This window comes from Balaenoptera acutorostrata, chromosome 5 (genome assembly GCF_949987535.1).
Source record: "Balaenoptera acutorostrata chromosome 5, mBalAcu1.1, whole genome shotgun sequence".
Taxonomy (NCBI): domain Eukaryota; kingdom Metazoa; phylum Chordata; class Mammalia; order Artiodactyla; family Balaenopteridae; genus Balaenoptera; species Balaenoptera acutorostrata.
In genome coordinates, this window is record NC_080068.1 from 124,534,723 (window position 1) to 124,557,035 (window position 22,313).

Genomic DNA, 22,313 nt, shown 5'->3' on the forward strand with positions numbered 1-22,313 from the left:
GCTTTAAAAGATTCTAACACTGAGTTAAGTGTGAATTAAGATTTTTCAGTTATACTGCTATTTCAAAATAAAAGTACTGACTTGGTGCTACTTGTCTTCATGGTGAATCCACATAAGAAGTGTCTTTTTTTTTTTTTTTTTAAACTTTCCTTACTGTATTAAGGTAAGCTTCATTAATCTGGACTGAAAATGGTATGAGTCACAATCAGTTCATCCACAATGCATTAGCATGGCCTCAATCTCGGCTGGTCTTGACAATGCATCTCCTCTGGCATGAGAAATAAGGAAAGAGTGAGGGTGAATGGGAGAGGATGCCTAACCTTAGTAATGCTAACACTAAAATCATTTTGCCAGACATTTTCTTACCTTTAGATCCTCACCCAGTGCGTCAACTCATTCAGCACTGCAAGGGTGCATTGGACAGGGCCTTCTTTCGGGTAAAAGCATTGGAGAACCACTGACCTAAATCAGTTGCCCTACAAGCACCATGTGCAAGCTCCTTCCTGGCTGATATGGATGGCTGGTAATAGCTGACTGCTATGGACTGAACTCTGTACCACCACAAATCCATATGTTGAAGCCCTAATCTCCAGTATGGTATGTGGAGATGAGGTCTTTGGGAGGTAATCAGGGTTAGATAAGGTTATGAGTGTAGAGCCCTCATGGTGGAATCAGTGCCCTTGTAAGAGGAGAAAACAGAGAGCTTGCTCTCCCTACCCTCCCACCACCCCCTCCTTGTGAGGACACAGAGAGATGGCAGCCATCTGCAAGCCAGGAAGGGAGCACTCACCAGAACCTGACCATACTGGTACCATGATCTCAGACTTCTGGCTTCCAGAACTGTGAGAAAATATGTTTCTGTTGTTTAAGCCATCCAGTCTGTGGTACTTAGGCATGACAGCCCAAGCTGAGTAAGACACTGACCATACATCTTAAGGCAAAAAAATTTTTTCATGCTTTATGAAACAAACTCTGGATTCCTAGTACTTGTCCAAACACTTAAGCAGATAAAAAGTTCTTCCTGAGAAATATTTTTGTGCACCCAAAGGCAATCCTTTGCTCCATTCTATTCAGAGGCAAAAATATAAGCAACACTCCTCAGTTTTCGTAACTTTGCCATCCACTCATCTGACTTCTAACAGTGTGACTTGAGGCCCACCTGCCTCAAGATCACTTGGAATACCTGTTAAAATTCAGACTTCTGGGCCCCATTCTAGATGAACTAAATCACTCTCAGGGGTGGGGCCCTGGAATACATATTTTAAATGAGCATCCTTTGCAATTCCTACCCACACTGAAGGTTGGAAACCTCCAGTATAAAAACAATGGAGATATCCTGGATCAATGACCCCAGGCTAGGAGGCCTGTAAACACTTGTCACACTGGCCCTGCCAAAAGCAAAGTTGGAATAACATGTTTGAGCAGTGCAGGCTAAGGGACAAGCAGCCTTACATTCATTTAGGTTCCCTACCCTTTATTACCACTTAAAATTTGATCTTCAGGAAGCTATTCACCTGAATCACAGTAAATAAGAAGCCTGTAAAATGCCTTCACCAGTGACCATTTAATGTCATGCTCTTTCTTTTATCAAGGATTGATATTTTTAAAGGGTTACTATGTTTCCTTCAAAACTGCCTTTAAAGGGTTAAAGAGGTTTTCCATTATAGTATCTATTGTACCTTTTATGAGAATTCAAGTGCTAAAATCATCCTAGAATTGTGTATCAAGAAGCCTGTCTCTCCAGATGAGTTTGCTTCCCTTAATCTAATAATATGAACTGTATACCCGTGTCTTTTTTTGTGGCCCAGGGTACCCAGGAATTTAGCTTAGATCTAAAAATGCTCAATTACCATCAGTATCCTAACCTAGGTTTCTGGCAGTCTTTCCCCTTCTCCTAAATGATTTCTGACATAGATTTTAAATCAGTTATCCTGTATTCCATGTGTCTTAAACCTATTTTATGGTTATCTAAATTCTTTTTTGAAAAACAGAGTATTAATAAATACCCCCTCATATGGGCCACTCCTGCCCACATTCCTGGATGGTAAGGCCATGCTTTATTTGTCATTACCCAATGCCCCACAGGGAGTAGATACTCAATAAATATCTATTCAACTGAGTATTCAAATCTCTTCCTGGGCCCTATCTTCTCACTTGACTTCACCTCCCACATGTACAACTATCTGTCCTCTGGTCACTCTAAAATGCCCCAACTCACGTTCTCCCTTAAACCAGCTCCCCCTCCTAACATTTGCATCTCAGGCTAGTTATTCAGGCTTAGCAATTTCAAGGTCATCTGTGACTCACTGTCTTGATCCTGTCAGTCACAAAGTTCTGAAGCTTCTCCTTTGGAATGTTTCCTGTACCGGACCTTTCCTTCCAATTCTCAATGCCAACGCTATCCTCCAGATCTTTAACTCGTCGTGGCTGGATTATTGGAACAGCTTTCTGGCAGAGATGGCACAAGGGAAGGCAACGAAACTTTACTGAGTTCCTGGTATATGTGTCTGTTTCTCATGCACTCTCATATTTAATTCTCGTAACATTGCTAGGAAGCAGGTATTATTTTCTCTTTCATAAATAAGAAAACTGAGCTCAAAGGAAATTGCCCAAGGTAATACACAGAGTAAAATGCAGAACTGGGATTCAACCTAGGGTCTGTCTGACTCCTATTCTTCCTGGCACTTCGTGCTGCTCCTGATTTCCTCTTTGCATCCCCACAGACATCCCCAGCAGCTTGCAGTTCTTAACTTCTGCTTTTACTGTCACGCTTCTCTTCAAAACAAAACAAAACAAAAACAAAAACAAACTAGGTCCTCCAGCTGATTTTCAGGGATGCTGACAGCCTGCCCCACCCTCCCTAACCAACCTTCTTCTCCTTGCTCCTCAGATTCATTCTTCACTGTCTTATAAACATATTATTCTGTTTATTTCTGTACTGTAAAGGGTACAGGTATAAAATATCCTATACCATCAAGGATATTTTTTTGAAAAATTAGCAAGGTTCTTTTCGATTTTGCCTTTCCAAATACAAGATCTTGACCCTGGTTAACTCGGGGACATCTTGCTTCAGTCTTGGGGTGGGGGAGGGATGCAGTATAGAGTTGCATGAGTTTAGGGGGAAATAAGATAAATTTTAGAGGAGGAGTGCACATAGAGAGATCAAGGTAATTTTTAGTCTTTTTTTTTTTGCAAGAAAAATGGGGTTTTGTAAGCAGAATTTGGGAAAAGGGAACTTGTCTTGAGGAAGAATTTGCTTAGTTCCTTTATTTCTCTAATTAATTCCAAAAGAACCTGATCACTGAGTGCTCTCATCACGCAGACAAGATAATTCTCCCACTTTTGACAACAAAGCCATGATGCTTATTGTCCTGGGAGAAGAAAGAAATAACAGAAAGGAAGTAAAAGTCAAGATGTGGATTTAGTAAGGTGAGGAACCACTGAGGGTAGGGGGATTCTTGCCCCGCTTGTTTGATTTGGAGATCTGGAACAGTCCTGCCTGGTTAAGTAGGGAATGGTCTGGGCTTTCTCAAGCCACCCTCAGCTTCCATGTATTGTGGACCCTGCGCTGAGAGCCAGGGAGCCTGCACCAAGACTAAGGACGACCGCTGGTGCTGTGAGCTGGACAGAGGATGTTGCAGGCACCCAGCTTTGTAGCCCCCAGGAGCTGAGCTGAAACCACATATGCCAGAGAGCACATCTGGGTGACAAAGTCAAGTCAGCCAAGATCAAGTTACTGCCACTGACAAGCAGCACCCAGCAGACAATGAACACTGCCCAGAGACCGGAAGAGTCAGAGAATAGCACCCTTTCCTCCCTCCAGGGGACACATAAGCTCCCCTCCCCCAATGCCCAGATGCTACAGAGAAGAGAAGGAGCGGCTTTCCAAGAGCCTAAGCAATTTTATCCAAGTGAGACAGTATTTCTTAAAAAGGAAACTTACTTTATATTATCAAAGTAAGAGAAGTGAAATTGGCCTCACAGCATCCCTCCAGAGTGCCCTGAACCGGGGGTGGACATGTGGACCAGAAAGAGACTCCAACCCCTTATGGAGATTGCAGGGAGGAATCAGTAAGCAAAGGTCCCTTAGACACCGGCTCGCAGCACAGGGAGACACTGCCCTAGTTGACTAGATCCCTGCGATAATGTAGGTCAAGGATTCCCATCTTATTAACCCACATAATTGCTTAATTGCTTAATTAACTTAATTGCTTAATTTATTGATTGCTTAATTCACTTGTTGAATGAGAATGAATGTCTGTTTAGCAAGCAAAAAACAAAACAGAATTTTAAAAACTAATTTAAACCACAGATTGAACATTTGGTCAATTTTTTTCCCCACTAGTCAGCAGGTAGGAGGCTCAGGGGAAAGGCCTGTTATGCGAGCTACATGCTGCCCATACAAGTTGTTCTGGTTTCTTGTTCCTGCTACACCTGCCTCTGGGATGTTCCTTTTGTTTCTATCCCTGGGCATACTCTTATTCTTGCCCTGTGCCAATTCAAATCCTTCCTACCTTCTGTGGTCCAGCTTACATTACACCTCTGGAAACAGAGGGTAAGGCTTCACACGGTAATAACTAGAAGACCTGCAAGGTTCCGTTCATTCTGAAATGTTGTCTTCTGAACCTTTCTGAAACCATTTCTGAGCACTTCAGCCTGACCTTTTGCAATATTGCTAGTCTGCCCATAAATCTATACACTTTTTTTTCCCTCTCCTTGATTCTGTCTCCTTGATTATTTTCTCCTATGATATTCATGTCCCCTAAGTCTGGTTGAGAATAAATGCCCCATGCTTCCTATCTTATTTTTCATACTTCTTAGCCACCTCTATAGTGCCTAATATAGTGTAGTATATGTTCAAAAATACTTGTCAATTGATGCTAATTCTATGGATAAAGTGACTCAGTCAGAATGTTAACGTCCTTAAGGTCACTGAAAGGAAGAGAATTAGAAAATGAGAGCTCAGAGGTTCTCTCCTAGGGTCTCTCTACTTTACCATGCTGTCTCTAGGGAACAAGAAAAATGAATAACAAGTTGCAAATCAAAATAGCACTATTAAAATATATATAAGCTGAACTTATGTATTGGAATACTTTGGTTCTATAAAAACAGTTTCTAAAATGGCTCTTTGGGTTGAATCACAAGCTCTTTAGCACTCAGCAACAAATGGACATTATTAAAGAAGTCCCCTCAAATCTTTTATTTAAGTGAGGTGAAGAATTAAGCAGCTACTCAATCTATCTAGCAAGCCAGCCAGCAACCAAGCAAAGTAAACACCACCACCAACGTGAGCCAAAGCAATAAGAATAACAGTCAAATTGTTTTGACTAATCAGTTCACCACACTGAAGGAGGCAAATGTGCCCACCGGCTAGGATCCGGTCTGTCCTTCTGTGAAGGGCAAGAAAAGCAGGAGGAGCCACGGAAGATAAGTAGTGAGAAAAGCACAGAGGAGGGGGAAAAAGTGTCAGAGAGCCACCACCATGTTAGCTACCTATTAGGGATGGTGATAATTGGAAGTGGTAATGAAGGTGGGAAGCAGCAGGCACCTGACGGAGGACAAGAAAGTCAGAGATGAAAAGTCACAAAAGAGACAAACCCCACAGTCCCCCAGGGAAGCAGGCACCTGTCAGTCAATGTGGTCGCCTCTGGAGACATCTGACAGCTACACGCTACGCCTACGTGTGAGTGTGCTCGGAAAGAGGAGAGGGCATCTGACAGCCTTGGTAATGTCACGTTTTGAAAAATCTCTTATGTGTATTTGTGGAGGGGAAGCAGTAGAGTGGCGGGGCACTCTGAACTTGAGTAGCCCCGACGAGCACCAGCGCGCAAGGCTAGAGAGAGGCAGCCCAATCAGCCTGATTGTCTGGTGTAGCGGGGACTGAGCTACGGGTAGCGCCGCTTTCCACACCACCTGCTGCTGAGCCTGCCTCTACCGTCACCACGTACAGTCCGACAACATGCTGTCACGACCGCGGCCAAAGCAGCAAGACAAGGCACTCCGCTCCAGAAACAGGAACGCGTCACTTTCATGCCTAAAGAGTCCCACCCCAGAAAACGGTTAGAATGTGGAGATTCCAGAACTTCCAAGTCTGGAGAGAGATTTGGATCTCCACAGTCATTAATTTCCTGAGAGTTTCTGTTGGCCAGTGTTATAGTCAGAATTCTCCATGCATCATTTTAATAAATCTGCTAATTTTGGTATATGCCCTAATGACTCAGCTGGAGACGAGAAGCTGTTGTTGGAGGGAAGCTCCTGTCTCTGCTCTTCATCGCTTTCCCCGACATCCCTCTCAGGAAAGTTCTGCCAGACCCTTTAGCAGCTAAGACCAGAAAAGCAAAAAAGCTTTTAAGAGTGTGTTGTTCCCTCTAAAAGTCCACTGGGAGCAGAGGTGAGGACCCCTAACCACTGCCTGCATGAGTTCTTGGTGATGCTTCTTAAACATATGTGCCCAGAAAAGAGTTTAGGTAAATGCCTTCTAGAACTTAGATGTTTCTGTTTCCAGGAACTGCATTTTGTGTGTAACTCCATTGAACTGACTATTGTATTGCTTTGTGATTATCTGCTTTCGTGACAGTCTCCTCAACAATACTGTAACATACTTAAGAGCAGAGACTGTCTCTCTGTATCTCTATAAGCCTGGCTGTTAGTACACGGCTGAAGAATATCTATCTATCGGAGGCACAGACGTGTGTGTGCTTAAAGCGTTAAGCTGAAGACCTAGGGAACAGACACTTTTCCCCTTCAGATTCAAGCATACCCTTGGTCACATAAAATAATGTGTGGAAGTACTGGTGGAGGGGAATTTGGAGTCATTCTTCTATAAAAAAGAATGTCATGAATACATTAATATAAATTAATTATCAGGAATTAAAGTAATGTAAACAATCATTCTTCTTTCAAAACAGATTTCTGCTTAATCACATTCAATTCTTAGTTACACCACAAAATAACTGACGAATCTTACAGCTTGTGATTTTGATCTTAGATAAAGTTACATTTTGTCAGGATAATCTGAGGGCAAACAGGGGATACATCTTAGAATTAATAAGCTTTTATAGTTAATAATTAAGCTTATCTTCAAAAACAAACTCATTTATTAAACTCAGTACTTTCTAAAACAAATTTTTATTATTTCAGGAAGATTAGTGACAATGAAATTAGAAATGAAATAAAAATTCAGTCTATAATTGATCAAGAACTTGAGATAAAATGAACTCAATAATAAAATCAAAAACCTCTACTGACCCAAGAGAAGTTCATATTCGGCTATTTAAACATATTAGTCACTATCAATTAGATATATATTAACTTCTAACGTTATTAAAAGCAAAAGGATCTGGTTTTCTATCATTGTCATCCATATCTGAAGTCAAAAGTCTGAGGTTTTTAGATTCTTGTTCCCATCTCATCACCCTGCGACCTATTTTTTAACAGAGAATCCATATGCATCAGTCCTATTTGACAAAATGTATTTAGAAATGCAAAACTGGTGTAAAATATTTAGTAATGTCATGCTCTTTCCTTAACACGTCATGCACTTGTGGACATTTAAATCTCATTTTAAAAAAAAGGTCTAGGGCCAAATTCATATAGTCACCTATTATTTGAATAGTGCAAAGAAAAGAGGGGAGTTTTCTTTTGAATAGGGGAAATTTTCTGATTCGATAAGTGTAGACAAATACCCCTGACCTAGATACTAAATTAAAGACAAAATGCTATAACAATCCTAATTATTCTCATAAAGTCACTGCTGAGCCCCTTATGCACAAGTGTGAATTTGGCACCCATAGTTCCCAACTCCAGACCTTCTATCTGGGGCCAGATTCCTCTGCGTACACCCTGCACAGGTCACTCTTCTGGCTTCCCTGCCAGACTGATAGCTATGTAGTGTTGATTGCCTGAAGGGGGCTATCTCAATCCTGAGCCAGGAAGTTGAAAGTATTCCTTCCTATGGAGAGCAGAGAGCTCTGCAAAAACAGCTGTCTTCCTCCCATTACATTTCCTGTGAAGTTTTATATGGAGAAAACATGAACAGACAGACGTTTGCTATCCTAGCACAGTAATGAAAAATTCCTAAAGTTCTAACCTACTCTTCAGATGTTGTCCAGGATCCTTTTACCTCTTTGATATTAAGAAAAGAGAAAACCATAAATGATATTTGGCAGGGGTCAACTGTTCCTTGAGATAGTCTTATCTCCACCCCCCCACCCCCACCCCCGCCCAATTCTTAATCCTCCTACTTAGTTTACAAACTTTCTCAAGTTGATCTGCCATCAGTAGTCAAATTGAAATGATGAATTAATTGAATTTCATAAATGAGTTAATACTAATTATTAGTTTCCTGTGTTGCTCCTCCTAGGAGTAAATGCATCTAAAATTTCTTTGAGGAAGAGAGAAATGCTTAACCCAAACTCGGCCACAGTGTAAACATTACAGTCAAAGGAAACTGGAGATTTCACAAGGCCTGGGGCTTCCGTGAATTCAATGTCAACCTTCAGCTTCAGTTTCTCAACTGGACTAGATGAAATCCTTTTCAACTCAAACATTCTATTCTTCATCATATTCTACATTAGTTAAATTTAGGAAGTGTGATTCTAAGATGATTTTAGTTGGGGGACTTCAGATGATCCTCAAATCACACTGTATAGATTACTATCTACTTCATTTGCCTAATAAGATCAGTCATAATTAAGAATAGTCTTCCTTCTGCAACCTTGGTTCTGTTAATAATACTGTCTTCATTTGGGCTTAAATGAATACCTAAAACACAATCGTAAGGATGTTTGGTTTCAAGATGATGGAATAAAGGCCTTTCTCACCCCTTCACCTCTCAAAAATTACCCCCTAAACAACACAGAAAACAAAGAACACAAATTTCATCTTCCATGAAACCAGAAGTATTTGTAACCACACACCACAATATATGAAAAGGAGATAAGCTGGAAGAATGGTGAATGATTTAACAGAGAGAAGGAAGGTCTAACCAGAGTGCCTGTAACAAAAAATAAGCTGATCTACCCAATACCACAAAAGACTTGGAAACTAAAGGCAAAAGAAATCTCAGAAAGCAGAGACAAGGCAGGAGCCTAAAATGGAGGAATCAGCTGAAATTTTGTGTAAGTGGTGTGTAGTAACCCTCCCCCTAGATTGCTAACCTCCAACTGATATGATCAAGTGACAACCCTCCCACATCCCTATAAGAAATATAGGATACGAAATCTCTGGAGAAATAGAAACAGAGATTCTCTAAATGTGGGGATACCAGGCCCAGGGGAGGGGAGGGACTAAGAATGGGGGGAACCCTGGCCAGTTCCAGAATACTAGCAGCCAGGTTTATTATCTCTCAACCCCTTCTCCCTTGTGACATTAAAAAAAAAAAGATACTGCATCTCTGAAATAAGAAAGAATGCTATAACAAAGGAATACTCATAAGACAAAAAGAGCTCTTAGAGATTAAAAATATAATAGATAAAATGGAAAGAAATTCAGTGAAAGAGTTGGGAAATATAGTCGAGGAAATATCTCAGAAAGAACAGAAAAGACAATCACTGGAAAACAGAATAGAAGAGATATAAAAACTAGGGGATCAGCCCAGGAGATCCAAAGTCCAAATAATAGGATTCCAGAAAGAAAGAAGAAATATGAAAATAACAGGTAGGAAATAATAAAAGAAATAATACAAGAAAACTTCCCAGAACCAAAGGGCATAATCTCCAAATACTGAAAGGGTTCACCAAGTATCCAGTTCACCGAATGAAAAAAAGACCCATATCAAGGCATATCATCTAGACATTTCAGAACAACACTAATGACAAGATCATTCTAAAAGCTTCCTGAAGAAAAAAAAAATTAAAAACCACAAACAAAGGAAGTCAGAGGGTTTTGGAAGGGATGTCTTCAGGAAAACACACACAGTAAGAGACTGTAAAAGATTTTGCTAAAGAGGCAAGAACAAGATGGAACAAATATTTACTCCATGAAAAGCAACTAATTATAAAAGAAAAGAAATGCAATCATACTATACTACTTGACTCAGCAGTGAATAATAGTTACATGATCATAATAACAAAGACTTTAAGTAAGATATTAACCACACATTGTACCAAACCATGTGATGGAGGATGGGGGAGAATAAAAGGTATAAGTGAGTGAAAATTGTTGCCTGAGAATACTGATGACATCTAAAAACATGAATAATAAGATAGCTATACCTGAAGGAGTTGTAAGTGGAATGAAGTGGAGGGGACAAGAAGAAAAAAGGAGAAAACCAGGGAACTGCCATGGGTTTGCTGTTGTTCTTATAAGCCACTTTTTTTTAGCATTAAGTTTTAAAACTATATTCTTGCATTACTTTGATACTATATAAAATAATTTACAACAAACCAACAAAAATGACAACTTTCTACTGTACATAGTGAAATTACTACTCTATGGGATAAACTAAAAATATAATTCAAAGTTTCAGATTATTAAAGGTCTCAAGTCTAATGCCGTGCTGTACTATTCTTGAAAATTATTAACTATGGAGAAACCTGCCCCTTCCTTAATAATGCTAGTTTGACTTCAGTCCTTAAAGTCCAACTTCCTATCCCTGGAGATTCAACAGTGACTTGGCAAATCTCTGATTTCCACGCCAGCGGTGGAAGGGAAGTGCTGCTTCCAGTCTGAAACACAAGCCAACATGCACAACACTGTTCTCAATCCCACAGCCAAGCTAAACCTGGACTGGAACGTTTTCACAGGCCGGTACCACAGAAACTAACATCCAAGTAGACAATCTGGGTTACGAGGCATTGTGTACTCATCTTCAGATCCCCTATCATACAAAGTTGAGCATCAGAAGCTCTATTATTCTTTTAAATCTTCTAATCACTCTGTGGCTTTATTTTATATAACTTTCAAAATAAAAATTGTATATATTTATGGTATATAATATGATGATTTGATATACATATACAGTTGACCCTTGAACAACACGGGTTTGAACTGTGCAAGTCCATTTGTACACATATTTTTTTAACAAGCATATTGGAAAAAGTTTTGGAGATTTGTGACAATTTGAAAAAACTCACAGGCAAACTCTGTAGCCTGGAAATATTGAAAAAACTAAGAAAAAGTTAGGTATGTCATGAATGCCTAAGATATATGTAGATACTAGCCTATCCTTACATAGGCATAAGGTGAGAGACATTTAATTATAATGTTTAAATAATTAAATAATATACTTTAAATATATTTAATAATAGCAATAATGTTAGTTTTCTTACTGTTTTATAACTTTGCTTTCAAAGAATTACATTACCATATAGTATGCTTCTCTCTCTCTCTTTCTTTCAATTGGAGAAGATGTGTGTCAGCCTATCATCACAGGTAAGTTGTTTTAAAAAAACATAAGCATGTTTCCAATACTGTATTATGAATATGGCATGGTAATAATACCATATGCCACAAGAATTTTATAACGGTTCATTTGTTAGTTTATAGGCTACTGTGAAGCAGCCATATCAATTACACTAGGCTACCATAAAGCAATCATATTGCTACTTCTTCGTTATCAATGCATGAATCATTATACCTGCAAATAAATATGAATTTCTTTTTCACATAATTTTTTCATTTTTGATGTCTAGTGTTAGTATCAATAATACATATAACGTCTGCAGTGTTTTGTACCATATAAGACAATATCGTTGTAGGTACTGACAGATGATTCATTTTGTAAACAGATGACATAAGCATGGTATCAATAAATACAGTACAATACTGTAAATGTATTTTCTCTTCCATAATTATGCTTTTCTTAATAACATTTTCTTGCTCTTACTCTATTGAAGAATACAATTATATAATATGTACATATAACATACAAAATCTGTGTTAATCAACTGTTTATGTTATCGGCAAGGCTCTGGTCAACAGTAGGCTATTAGTAGTTAAGTTTTAGGAGGAGTCAACAGTTATACATGGATTTTAGACTGTGCGGGGAGTTGGCACCCCTAACCTCTGGGTTATTCAAGAGTCAGCTGTACATAGTGAAGTGATTACTACAGGCAAGGTAATTAATATAACCAGCTCCTCACATAGTTACCTTTTGTGTGTGTGTGATGAAGAAACCTGAAATCTACCCTCTTAGCAAATAGCCCAAATATGGAAACAACTTAAGTGTCATAGACCCATGAATGTTAAAAGAAACTGTGGTGTATATATATATACAATGTAATATCAATATTATTCAGCCTCTACAAAGGAGATCCTGCGATTTGTGACAACATGGACGAACCTGGAAGACATTAGGCTAAATGAAATAAGCCAGACACAGAAAGAAAAAAACTGCATGATCTCACTTATAAGTGGAACCTAAAAAAGTCAAATACATAGAAGGAGAGAGTAGAACTGTAGTTACCAGGGGCTGGGAGGTGGGGAAATTGGGGAGATGTTGGTCAAAGGGTACAAAGTTGCAGTTATGTAGGATGAAAAAGTCTAGAGATCTAATGTAGAGTATGGGGACTAAAGTTAATAATACTATATTGAATACAGAAGCTCTATTATTGATTTACTAAATAATCTTTAGCAATTGAAAACTTCACTGTGTATCAATTTCCTCATTTGCCAAAAGAGAAAACCTGCTTTAAAGAGGTGTGATTCACGTTAATTCATTTAAATGACAGCATGAGGTATTACATAAACACAAATTACTGCTTTAATTATGACAAATTTTTGGCAGCACTTCCTCAAGAAAAACTAAACAGAATCCTCTCTTCTTTTTTTTTTTTAAGTATGTTTATTATAATTTTTTTTTTGGCCGAGAGGCTTGCGGGATCTTAGTTCCCCAGACCAGGGACTGAAGCCCGGCCACGGCAGTGAAAGCGCCGAGTCCTAACCACTGGACCACCAGGGAATTCCCCAGAATCCTCTCTTCTAGAAGCCTTTCTCTCTTAAAGATAACACTGCTGAGAAATCTAATGATTTCTTGCATGTATGTTAATGAGTAAGGATTGATTCTTCTTACTAAAAGTAAGACAAAACACAAAGTTTTTCTCTTTATTTACCAAGTATTTGACAACTATGGGTCAGTTCTTCCCTTTTCTTGAACCTCTTCTCTCTAGGCAGCCTTGTCTTAGTACCACCTGCTCCTTCATCTTTTCCCGTGTCTTCTGCTTGCTACTCCTTCTTTCTGCCCCTCTAAACAAAAAAGTTCCCCTCAGAAAACTAGCTCAGGCTCCCTTTGTTCCTCTCTTCGCACTCCTTCCTTGGGTAATATCATGAACTCACACAACTCTATAACAATTCCCATTAGACAGTAGATGCTGAAATTCTCCCAAGCTTTAAACTTGCATTTCAATCTTCCTGCTTGACACTTCTATCAAAATTATCTGAAAAATCAGATTCTACTCTGTTTGTTCTTTTCTTTTCAACAATGACATCACGATCTTAGTCATCTACATCAAAATCACCAAGTCATCTCTGACCCTGCTTTCTCTTGGGAACCCCTGATGGACAGTTAGCTGCAAATTCCCATAGATTCTTTGTGTATTCTCTTTTCTTATCTCGCCCCATTCCATCCCACCAGTCCTACACTATTACAGATCCTAATCTCAGCCAGGAAAGCTACAATAGCCCCCTAATTTATTTATTCACATTCTGCCAATTGCCACTTCAATCCATCCTGTTCTCAGAGCGGCTTTGATCAAACTGTTGCTGCTTTGAAACAATCAATGGCTCCCTATTGCCTCCCCTTGACATACAAGATCCTATACATTAATGCCCCAAATAAGCTATGTTTCAGTAAAACTCAATTGATAGTCCCTGGACATGCCTGGAATTTTGGAAGTGGGAGGGCTTGAATTAATTGCCCACCCTGTCTCTGCCTCCTATCCTATTTACTTTTTAAGGCTCATAAAGGTTTTCTTGATTTCTCCACAACCTTGTGTTGTCTATTTCTTCTTTGCACTTGACTCATCAGAGCTCTATCCTGTGTGTATGTATTTAAGCACTTATTTTACTCTAACTTATAGTGTAATTGTTCATACGTACTTTCATTTCCACCTCTCCCTTATGAGATTTTAAACTCCTTGAGTGCAGTAAAGTTGTCATACTCATCTTTGTGGCTCACTGTACCTAGCCTGCACTTTGCACATGTAAATGCTTAAGAAATGCCTTTGAATTAAAACTCATAAGAACTGCCTTCAAATGCTTTTGGAGTTCATCAGACATATTTAATAACTAAAAACTTCGAGAATGAGTTAATCTTGCCAGTGACGTACTACTTGGTCCTAGATTTGCAAACAATTGGGAAAAAAGAAGTCTTGTTTTGAATCAATGGTTGGATAAAGAGTTCTATCAAAGGATTAAAAAAAGTCTTCTTAGTGATATAGTAGATGACACTTTTCTTCCTAAGTCAGTCTGTTTCAAATTCCCAGATGGAATACTGGAGCACGGAGCAGTGAAATGAGCAACAGGGTTATGCTAAGGAATCCTTTTGGTAAAAGTGGGATTCTACCCTGGGCATTCTGCTGGATGTTAAATTCGGGTATTCTATTCTGCCTACTGAAAATGACCCTGGGGCTTTGGTAGACTGGGTATCCTTCTCCAATTCCATCCTGGGGCTGTATGTTCACTTTCTGAGCTATTAAACTGTGGCCATATTCTACTCAAAGGTGGAATAAAGAGCTAATCTCTGATGCAGATATCAAGTTAGTCTCTGCCGTTACCAAGTGACAGGCCTCAAAGAAACAAGAAGAGCTTGCTGCTCTACCTCTAGAAGGAACCTTTATTACTGGATATCTCCTTCAAATGACTGGGTCTTTTCAGCCAGCTGCATTTACTTTACAAAATAAGTACACTACAACATTTACCTGTTGAATTATGTAAAGTCAGAAGATAGATAGGAAAGATGTTCTCTTACGAGTTAGACATCGAGTCTACATTAGAATTTGTCCTAGTGCTTTGTGTAATTGACCTCAAGCTTCAAAAAGCAAAGTGTGTAATCTCTGCTCCGCCCTACTTTCTCAGATAAGAGTGCTCTGGTGTCCCATTTATTGTGGATTTACGATAAAAGAAAAAAAAATAAGGAATCAAGAAGTTGAGCTGGGTTATAAAAACCAAATTGGCAAAAGGAAAAATGGACAATGTCTTAAAACCTTAGGGAGGCGGGGAAGCGAGCTGGCCGCGCTTTAATCCGAAAGGACCTACCTTCCCTCCATTTCCTGGGCCATTTCCAATCCAGGCTAATCTTCAGCAATAAGTGAACCACATTGGGAAGCGTCGCTCGTTTTAAATCAGAAACCTTCCCTAGACGATCTACTCCCAGCCAATGATTTGCGTTTTTAATAGGCAAGTCCGGCCGAGCCAGGTGCAGGCTCTGACCAGCCGAGCAGTGCGCGACCCGACCGGTTCGAGGTCGCCCCAGAGACCTCGCACCCCGCCTGTGCGCAGCTTGCGGGCAGCAGGGGGCGCTGCGGAACCTCCGTCCCTTCCCGGGAGAACCCCTTCCCCGGCCCAGGCGGTTAGTGCAGCCCGTCACGACTGGCCCCAAGTTCTCTACCTCCTAAAAAAGAGAGACGCCCAAGGTACGTGACAAAAGAAACAGAGAGCACGCGCCCTAAAAAACGAACCACTCTCTTCTTCATCCTCTCTGCGTCTCGCAGCTGGTTAAAGGCTGTTTCCAAGATTTAGCAATTAAGAAAAGTTGTTCTTTCTCACACGTTAAAGCGCGGGCCTCTACCGTTCTTTGAAAAAGAAACAGCTACTGACCCTGAGCCGCCTGGGAACCACAACCAAGTACCTCAAAGCGGTGCCGGCGGCCGCCCCGCGCCCGCTCTCTCCCCGGGAGACCTGCTGGGGCTTCGGCTCCAGTTTACCCCCAGACTGTGACTGGACCGTCGGGAAAAGAGGTGACAGGGCAAACCTTCACCCCACACTCTGTATCGCACGCCGCCCCCTCCCTTCTCCCCACGCCCGACGGCCGGGAGCGTCGGAGGGGACTGAGGCTCCCAGGGTGGCTCCACGCTGGACGCCGGGAGGAGGCCGGGTTCGAGCTCGCGCCGGGGTCTAAGCACACCTTCCCCTTCTTTGACCTCCCGGGGTCAGCGCCGGGACCTCGGGGTCCCCTGACCACGGGCAGGGGCACGCCGGTCCTCGGTTGCAGGAGAGCAGGCGTCTGCTTACTGGAAAGCGTGCCTGGCGTCCGCTGTGTCAGTCCGCGGGGCTGTTCCGTGCGCTCGAGCCGGGACGGACACCCCGGCCACGCCTTCGGCGCCCCCCGAAGTCCCTCTACCGAGCAGCACCAAGGGTGCGAGACCCCGCCCCAGGTCCGCCGTACACCCGAGCCGCCACGCATAGGACTGCCGTGGGGGGTGGGCTTTGAGGGTACGGGGCAAATCGCGAGGCGGCCGTGGGCGCGCCTTCCCGCCCCCCGCCAGGCGCCGTCCTCCCGAGGCGCGGGCCGCGGGCCGGCCGGGTACTCACATGTCGGGCCCCGGCGGGAAGGGCGGCAGGCAGTAGTCGTGCGGTTCCCGCTGCCAGGGCGCCAAGCGCGGCTCGAGCCCCCCGTTGACGCCCCTCCAGCCCCGTCGGCGGCGCTGCGGCTCCGCGCCTTCGTCCTCACCCTCCTCCTCCTCCTCCGGCGCGGGGAAGGTCACCCTCGCTTGCTCCTTGCACTTGCTGACCTTGGTGGACATCGCGCCGGCCGCGGTCCGAGCGCGGGGATGCCGGCCGGCGGCCTCCTTCTCCACCGCCGCCGCCGCGCGGTCTCCCCGCGGCGCCCCTTCCCTACCTCCCGCGGCTCCAGCAGTCCCGGGCAGCCCCGGGCGGGGAGGCAGGAAGAGAGAACGGCGCGGCCCGAGACCGAGCAGTTAGAGGCGGGAACCAAAGCCGTGTCGCCGCCGCCGCCCACCATCCAACCGTGGGGGCAGCCGCCACGCCCGTGGCTGTGAGGAGGAAGCCCGGGGCCGAGCGGGCCGCTGGTGCTGGGAAACGCTCTCCCGCCCCGCGGCGGCGATGCCTCCTCCGTGCCCGTCTCCTGTCTCCGACAGCATCACTTGCTAGGACAGTACAGTTACTCAGGGTGAAGGAGAGAGAGGGAGGGTGGAAGGGAGGGAGAGAGGGGGGGAGGGAGGAGGGAGGGAGGGAGAAGAGGGGAAGAATCAATTCCTTATCAGATAGTGAGAGCTCGAGAGGAAATCAGACAGACCAGCAGGTAGGGAGTAAGGAAATCAGAGAAACTTCCCTCCGCAATTTCCCCTTTCTCTTCCAAAACAGCCTTTCTCCTTTCAGAGATACAAGTTTCCCAAGGAAGGGAAAAGGAAGTCGTCTGGCTTGTTAATTTTCCTGCAGTTGTATTTACCCTGTTCAACTTTATATTTGTTTCAACAAGCACCATTGGTTCGTTGTGTTACTTACTCTAAGACTTCGTTGAACCTACAGAGGTTTAAGTACATTTCCCTGAGTGCCAAGAATGGTAATGTTTTAATCGTGCATGATGCTTCAGGGTTTTTTTAAAATGAATCTCAAAACATCTAACAAGATTTATATGCTTTCCAAGAAATATTTTCCAGCAAAATTTAAAGTATTCTTTTTAAAATTTAAAAATTGCATTTTAAAATTCAAGAGCAGTATTTCTTCTGGGAGAAAAGACTTGTGGAATTTTCGTCAGAAGGAGTTTTAGGGATCAAGGAATTTATCCCTCGTTTTAGAAATAAGAAAACTGAGGCCTAGAGAGGCTGAGTAAACTACTCAAGGTAGGTAATAGAAAACTCAGATGAGACCTAGGCAAGTGTATTTTCTAAAGCTTTCTATTGCCTCAAATAAACAGCTTTCCAGCAAGTCCAACTTGGAAGAATCACAAAAATACCAAGTACGCTACTATGAAATAAGATACTCATTCTTACCATTGTTCAATTATACTGTATTTTTTTGAAGAGCAATTCTTCTCAAATTTAAACAAAGCACAAGGAAATTTAGCTCTTTTGAACTACAGTCTTAAAAAGTAAATAATATATTGTGTGTTTTATTAAGATGATAATGTCTGTATGTTTTAGGAAGCAATGATATTTATTTATACATCTGGTACAGAAAAAACAAATAATGTCTGGTGTTTTACAGTTGGAAGCACCCTTCCCATACCAGCACATATAGAAGTAGAAGTGTCAAAATCCTCACAATGCAAGTTTCCAGACCCCTTCAATTCCACCTCTGAACTATCTCTAAAGCAGGACTGCTTTCCGTACCCCAAAACCACTGCTTCAGTGAAGGCTCCCATCATCCTCCCTGCCATCTAGTCTTTCTGCAGCCCACCTCTTCCCACACCATTTCATTCTCCACGCTGCTAGAGAGACCATGCTCAGAGCAAGTCTGATCATGACTTTTCACTGTAAAAATCTCTGGTGGCTTCCCACTGCTTTCAGGTTAAAATCCATATTTGGCATGCCCAGCCCTTTGTGGTCTGACCTTAATTCTTCAGTCTCTCCTCCCATCCTCCTTCATATACATCCTAACTCCAGTTACGCTGAACTTCTCATTCATCACCCTGCATTCTAGCCACTTTCCTGTTTCCCTGCCTTTGTCTGTGGTATTCCTGTCACTGAAACATCTCTCTCCCCTCAGCCACCTGGCACACTTTTACTTTCCCTAAAGACCTAGATTAGGTACAGCATCCAATCTGATATCCCTCCTGCCTCCCAGTAAGTTCCCACAGCTCGTGGTCCTCACCCATGGCACTCTGTGCATACTACAGTCTTACCAGTAGTCATAGCGCATTGAAATTAACTCCTTATATTCCTGTCTCTTTTAAGCCTGAATTCCTTGAGGATGGTTTGGGATCTTATTTACCTTGAGCTTCTTGAGGGTTTATCTTTTTGTCTTTGCATTTAGCTCAGTACCTGATGTGCAGGAGAAGCTCAATAAATGTTGAATGAATTCAGGAAGTCTACAGGTTCTTTATAATTATGTTAACAACTGCGTGAACTGCTTTTATGAGGCTCTGGATAGAAGCACTGTGGGAATGCTGGACTCACGAGGGTTTACTCTTACATACGTTGTTAGTTTCCTAGGGCTGCCCTAACGAAGTATCACGGGCTGGGTGGTTTAAACCATAGAAATTTGGTTTCTGATATTTCTGGAGGCTGCAGGTCTGAGATCAAGATGTTGACAGGGTTGGTTTCTTCCAAGGCCTCTCTCTTGACTGTCTTCTCCCTGAGTCTTCACATGGTCTTCCCTCTGTGTCTGTGTCCTAATCTCCTCTTCTTACAACAACACAAGTCAGATTGGATTAGGACCCACTGTAATGAACTCACTTTTAGCTTAATTACCTCTTTAAAGACCCTATCTCCAAATACAGTCACATTCTTAGGTACTGGTGGTTAGGACTTCAACATGTAAATGAGGGACAGGGGCACAATTCAGCCCATAACACAAACTAACTCTCCTGGGGTGAGGGAACTGTTTCATTCAGAGTCTGTTAACATTTTTATTCTTAAGAAGTGCATTCATGAGATTAACGAAAACCCAGAGGAGAGGAAATCTAAAGAAAGTAGGTTCTTAGAAGAGAGAGGAAATAGGGACCTCCTTGGCATAAGCCAGCTTTGTCTTTTTGGTTTTCTTCTTTTGTAAAAGAGGGTCTATCACTGTATATATCTTGTTGGCTGTCTGTGTACTCAGGAAATAAGTGCCTAATATGCATTCAAAATCCATTACTCCTTTGGAGAACGACAACAACAAAATTAGTATTCAGTATTCAGAAAATCAACCGTTAAGGCTGGTTATTTTCAAGTAGAGGTGGTCACTGAGGCAGAAGAGAAGCGTAACTTTCATGATAAGTCCAAATTAAATAAAAGCAAATTTTTAAAACCTGGTAGCAGAAGATGGATTCCAGTTTTCCCCCTGAATCTCTAAGAAATGCTGTACCTTCTTTAAAATCTGTTTCACACACTGTGGAAGGCTCTGTTCTCTGTCTCCCTCTCTTCTTCCAGGATTGTGTGTAACACACCTAATAAGAAGACACTGTTGAGCAGTAATTCTTGCACCCCAGGATGAAGTTTAGACTTAGCAGTTTTCTCAAGGGAGCAAGAGCATGGAAACAGGTATAATGTTCCAAACAGTGCACATTTTTTAAAAATTTTTTATTTATTATCATTTATTTTTGGCTGCGTTGGGTCTTCATTGCTGCGTGTAGGCTTTCTCTAGTTGCAGCGAGCAGGGTCTTCATTGCTGCGTGCGAGCTTTCTCTAGTTGTGGCAAGCAGGGGCTACTCTTCATTGAGGTGCCTGGGCTTCTCATTGGGGTGTCTTCTCTTGTCTCGGAGCACGGGCTATAGGCGCGCGGGCTTCAGTAGTTGTGGCACGCGGGCTCAGTAGTTGTGGCTCGTGGGCTCTAGAGTGCAGGCTCAGTAGTTGTGGTGCACGGGCTTCGTTGCTCCGCGGCATGTGGGATCTTCCCGGACCAGGGCTCGAACCCGTGTCCCCTGCATTGGCAGGTGGATTCTTAACCACTGAGCCACCAGGGGAGCCCCAGTGCACATTTTTTTCCTCCTTAAGAATAGAAGTTCTCTTCCAAGTGGATTTTGCTTTGCTTTAAAAAAATAAACTTTATTTTTTAGAGCAGTTTTAGATTCACAGCAAAAATGAGTGTAAGGTACAGAGAGTTCCCATAGACCCCCTACCCTGACACGCACAGCCTCCCCCAATACCAACACCTGCCACCAGGGCTGTACATTTGCTACCACTGATGAACCTTCATTGACACATTTTTATCACCCAGAGCCCATAGTTTACATTAGAGTTCACTTTTTGTCTTGTACATGCTATGGGTTTGGATGAATTTATAATGACATATATCTATCACACAGAGTAGTTTCGCTGCCCTAAAAGTCCTCTGTGCTTTGCCTATTCATCCCACCCTTCCCCCCGTCTCTGGCAACCACTGATCTTTTTATTGTCTCTATAGTTTTGCCTTTTCCAAAATGTTATATAGTTGGAATTATACAGTATGTAGCCTTTTCAGATTGGCTTTTTTTCCCACTTAGTGAGATGTATTTAAGTTTCTATCATGTCTTTTCATAGCTTGATAGTTCATTTCTTTTCAGCACTGAGTAATATTTCATTAACTGAATGCACCACAGTTTCTTTATCCATTTCCCTACTGAAGGACATCTTGGTTGCTTCAAAATTTTGGCAATAATGAACAAAGCTGCTATAAACATCTGTGTGCAGGTTTTTGTGTAGACATAAGTTTTCAACTCCTTTGGGTACACATCAAGGAGCACAATTATTGGATATGGTAAAAGTATGTTTAGTTCTATAAGAAACCTCCAACCTGTCTCTCAAAATGACTGCACCATTTTGCATTTCCACCAGTGCTGAATGAAAGTTCCTGTTGCTCCACATTCTTGCCAGCGTTTGGTGGTGTCACTGTTCTGGATTTTGGCCGTTCTAATAGGTATGTAGTGGTATCTCGTTGTTTTAATTTGAATTTCCCTGATGAGGTATGGTATGGAGCATCTTTTCATATGCTTATTTGCCATCTGTATATCTTCTTTGGTGAGGCGTCTGTTAAGATCTTTGGCCCATTTTTAATCTGGTTGTTTGTTTTCTTATAGTTGAGTTTTAAGAGTTCTTTGTAAATTTTGGATAACAGCCTTTTATCAGATATGTCTTTTGCAAATACAGTAGCCCCCGCTTATCTCCAGTTTCATGTTCCATGGTTCAAAAATATTAAACGGAAAATTCCAGAAAACAAACAATTCATAAGTTTTAAACTGCATGCTTTTCTGAGTAGCATGATGAAATCTCGCTCGATCCCACTCAGGACGTGAATTATCGTTACTCAGGATGTAAGGTATCTTTTAGTCACTTAGTAGCCACCTCAGTTATCAGATCCACTGTTGTGGTATTGCAGTGCCTGTGCTCAAGTAAACCTTATTTTACTTGATAATGGCCCCAAAGCACAAGAGCAGTGGTTCTGGCAATTTGAATATGCCAAAGAGAAGCCATAAAATGCTTCCTTTAGGTGAAAAGGTGAAAGTTCTTGGTTTAAGGAAAGAAAAAAAAAGAACTCGTATGCTGCGTTTGCTATGATCTACGGTAAGAATGAGTCTTCTATTCATGAAATTTTGAGGAAGGAAAAAGAAATCTGTGCTAGTTTTGCTGTCACACTTCAAACTGCGGAAGTTATAGCCACAGTGCATGATAAGTGCTCAGTTAAGATGGAAAAGGCATTAAATTTGTACAATATTTTGAGAGAGACAGACCACATTTACATAACTTTTCTCAAAGAATGTTGTTGTAATTGTTCTGTTTTATTAGTTATTGTTGGTA

The 22,313-nt window shown here is 41.9% G+C and overlaps 1 protein-coding gene across 4 annotated transcripts in view; it reads right to left on the bottom strand.

The window, feature by feature from the left end:
* Positions 1-17,053, bottom strand: part of TRPC3 (transient receptor potential cation channel subfamily C member 3) — a 78,686-nt gene extending 61,633 nt beyond the window's left edge. For 2 of the 4 annotated variants that reach the window (XM_028164020.2, XM_007172398.2), the window contains exon 1: positions 16,471-17,053. In XM_028164020.2, the coding sequence (XP_028019821.2) occupies positions 16,471-16,682 (212 nt within the window). In that variant the 5' untranslated portion in view covers positions 16,683-17,053. Of the gene's footprint in view, positions 1-16,063; positions 16,316-16,470 lie in introns of those variants that run through there. The other 2 variants (XM_057547509.1, XM_057547510.1) reach the window with 2 other exon arrangements.
* Between the last annotated feature and the right edge of the window lie 5,260 nt (positions 17,054-22,313).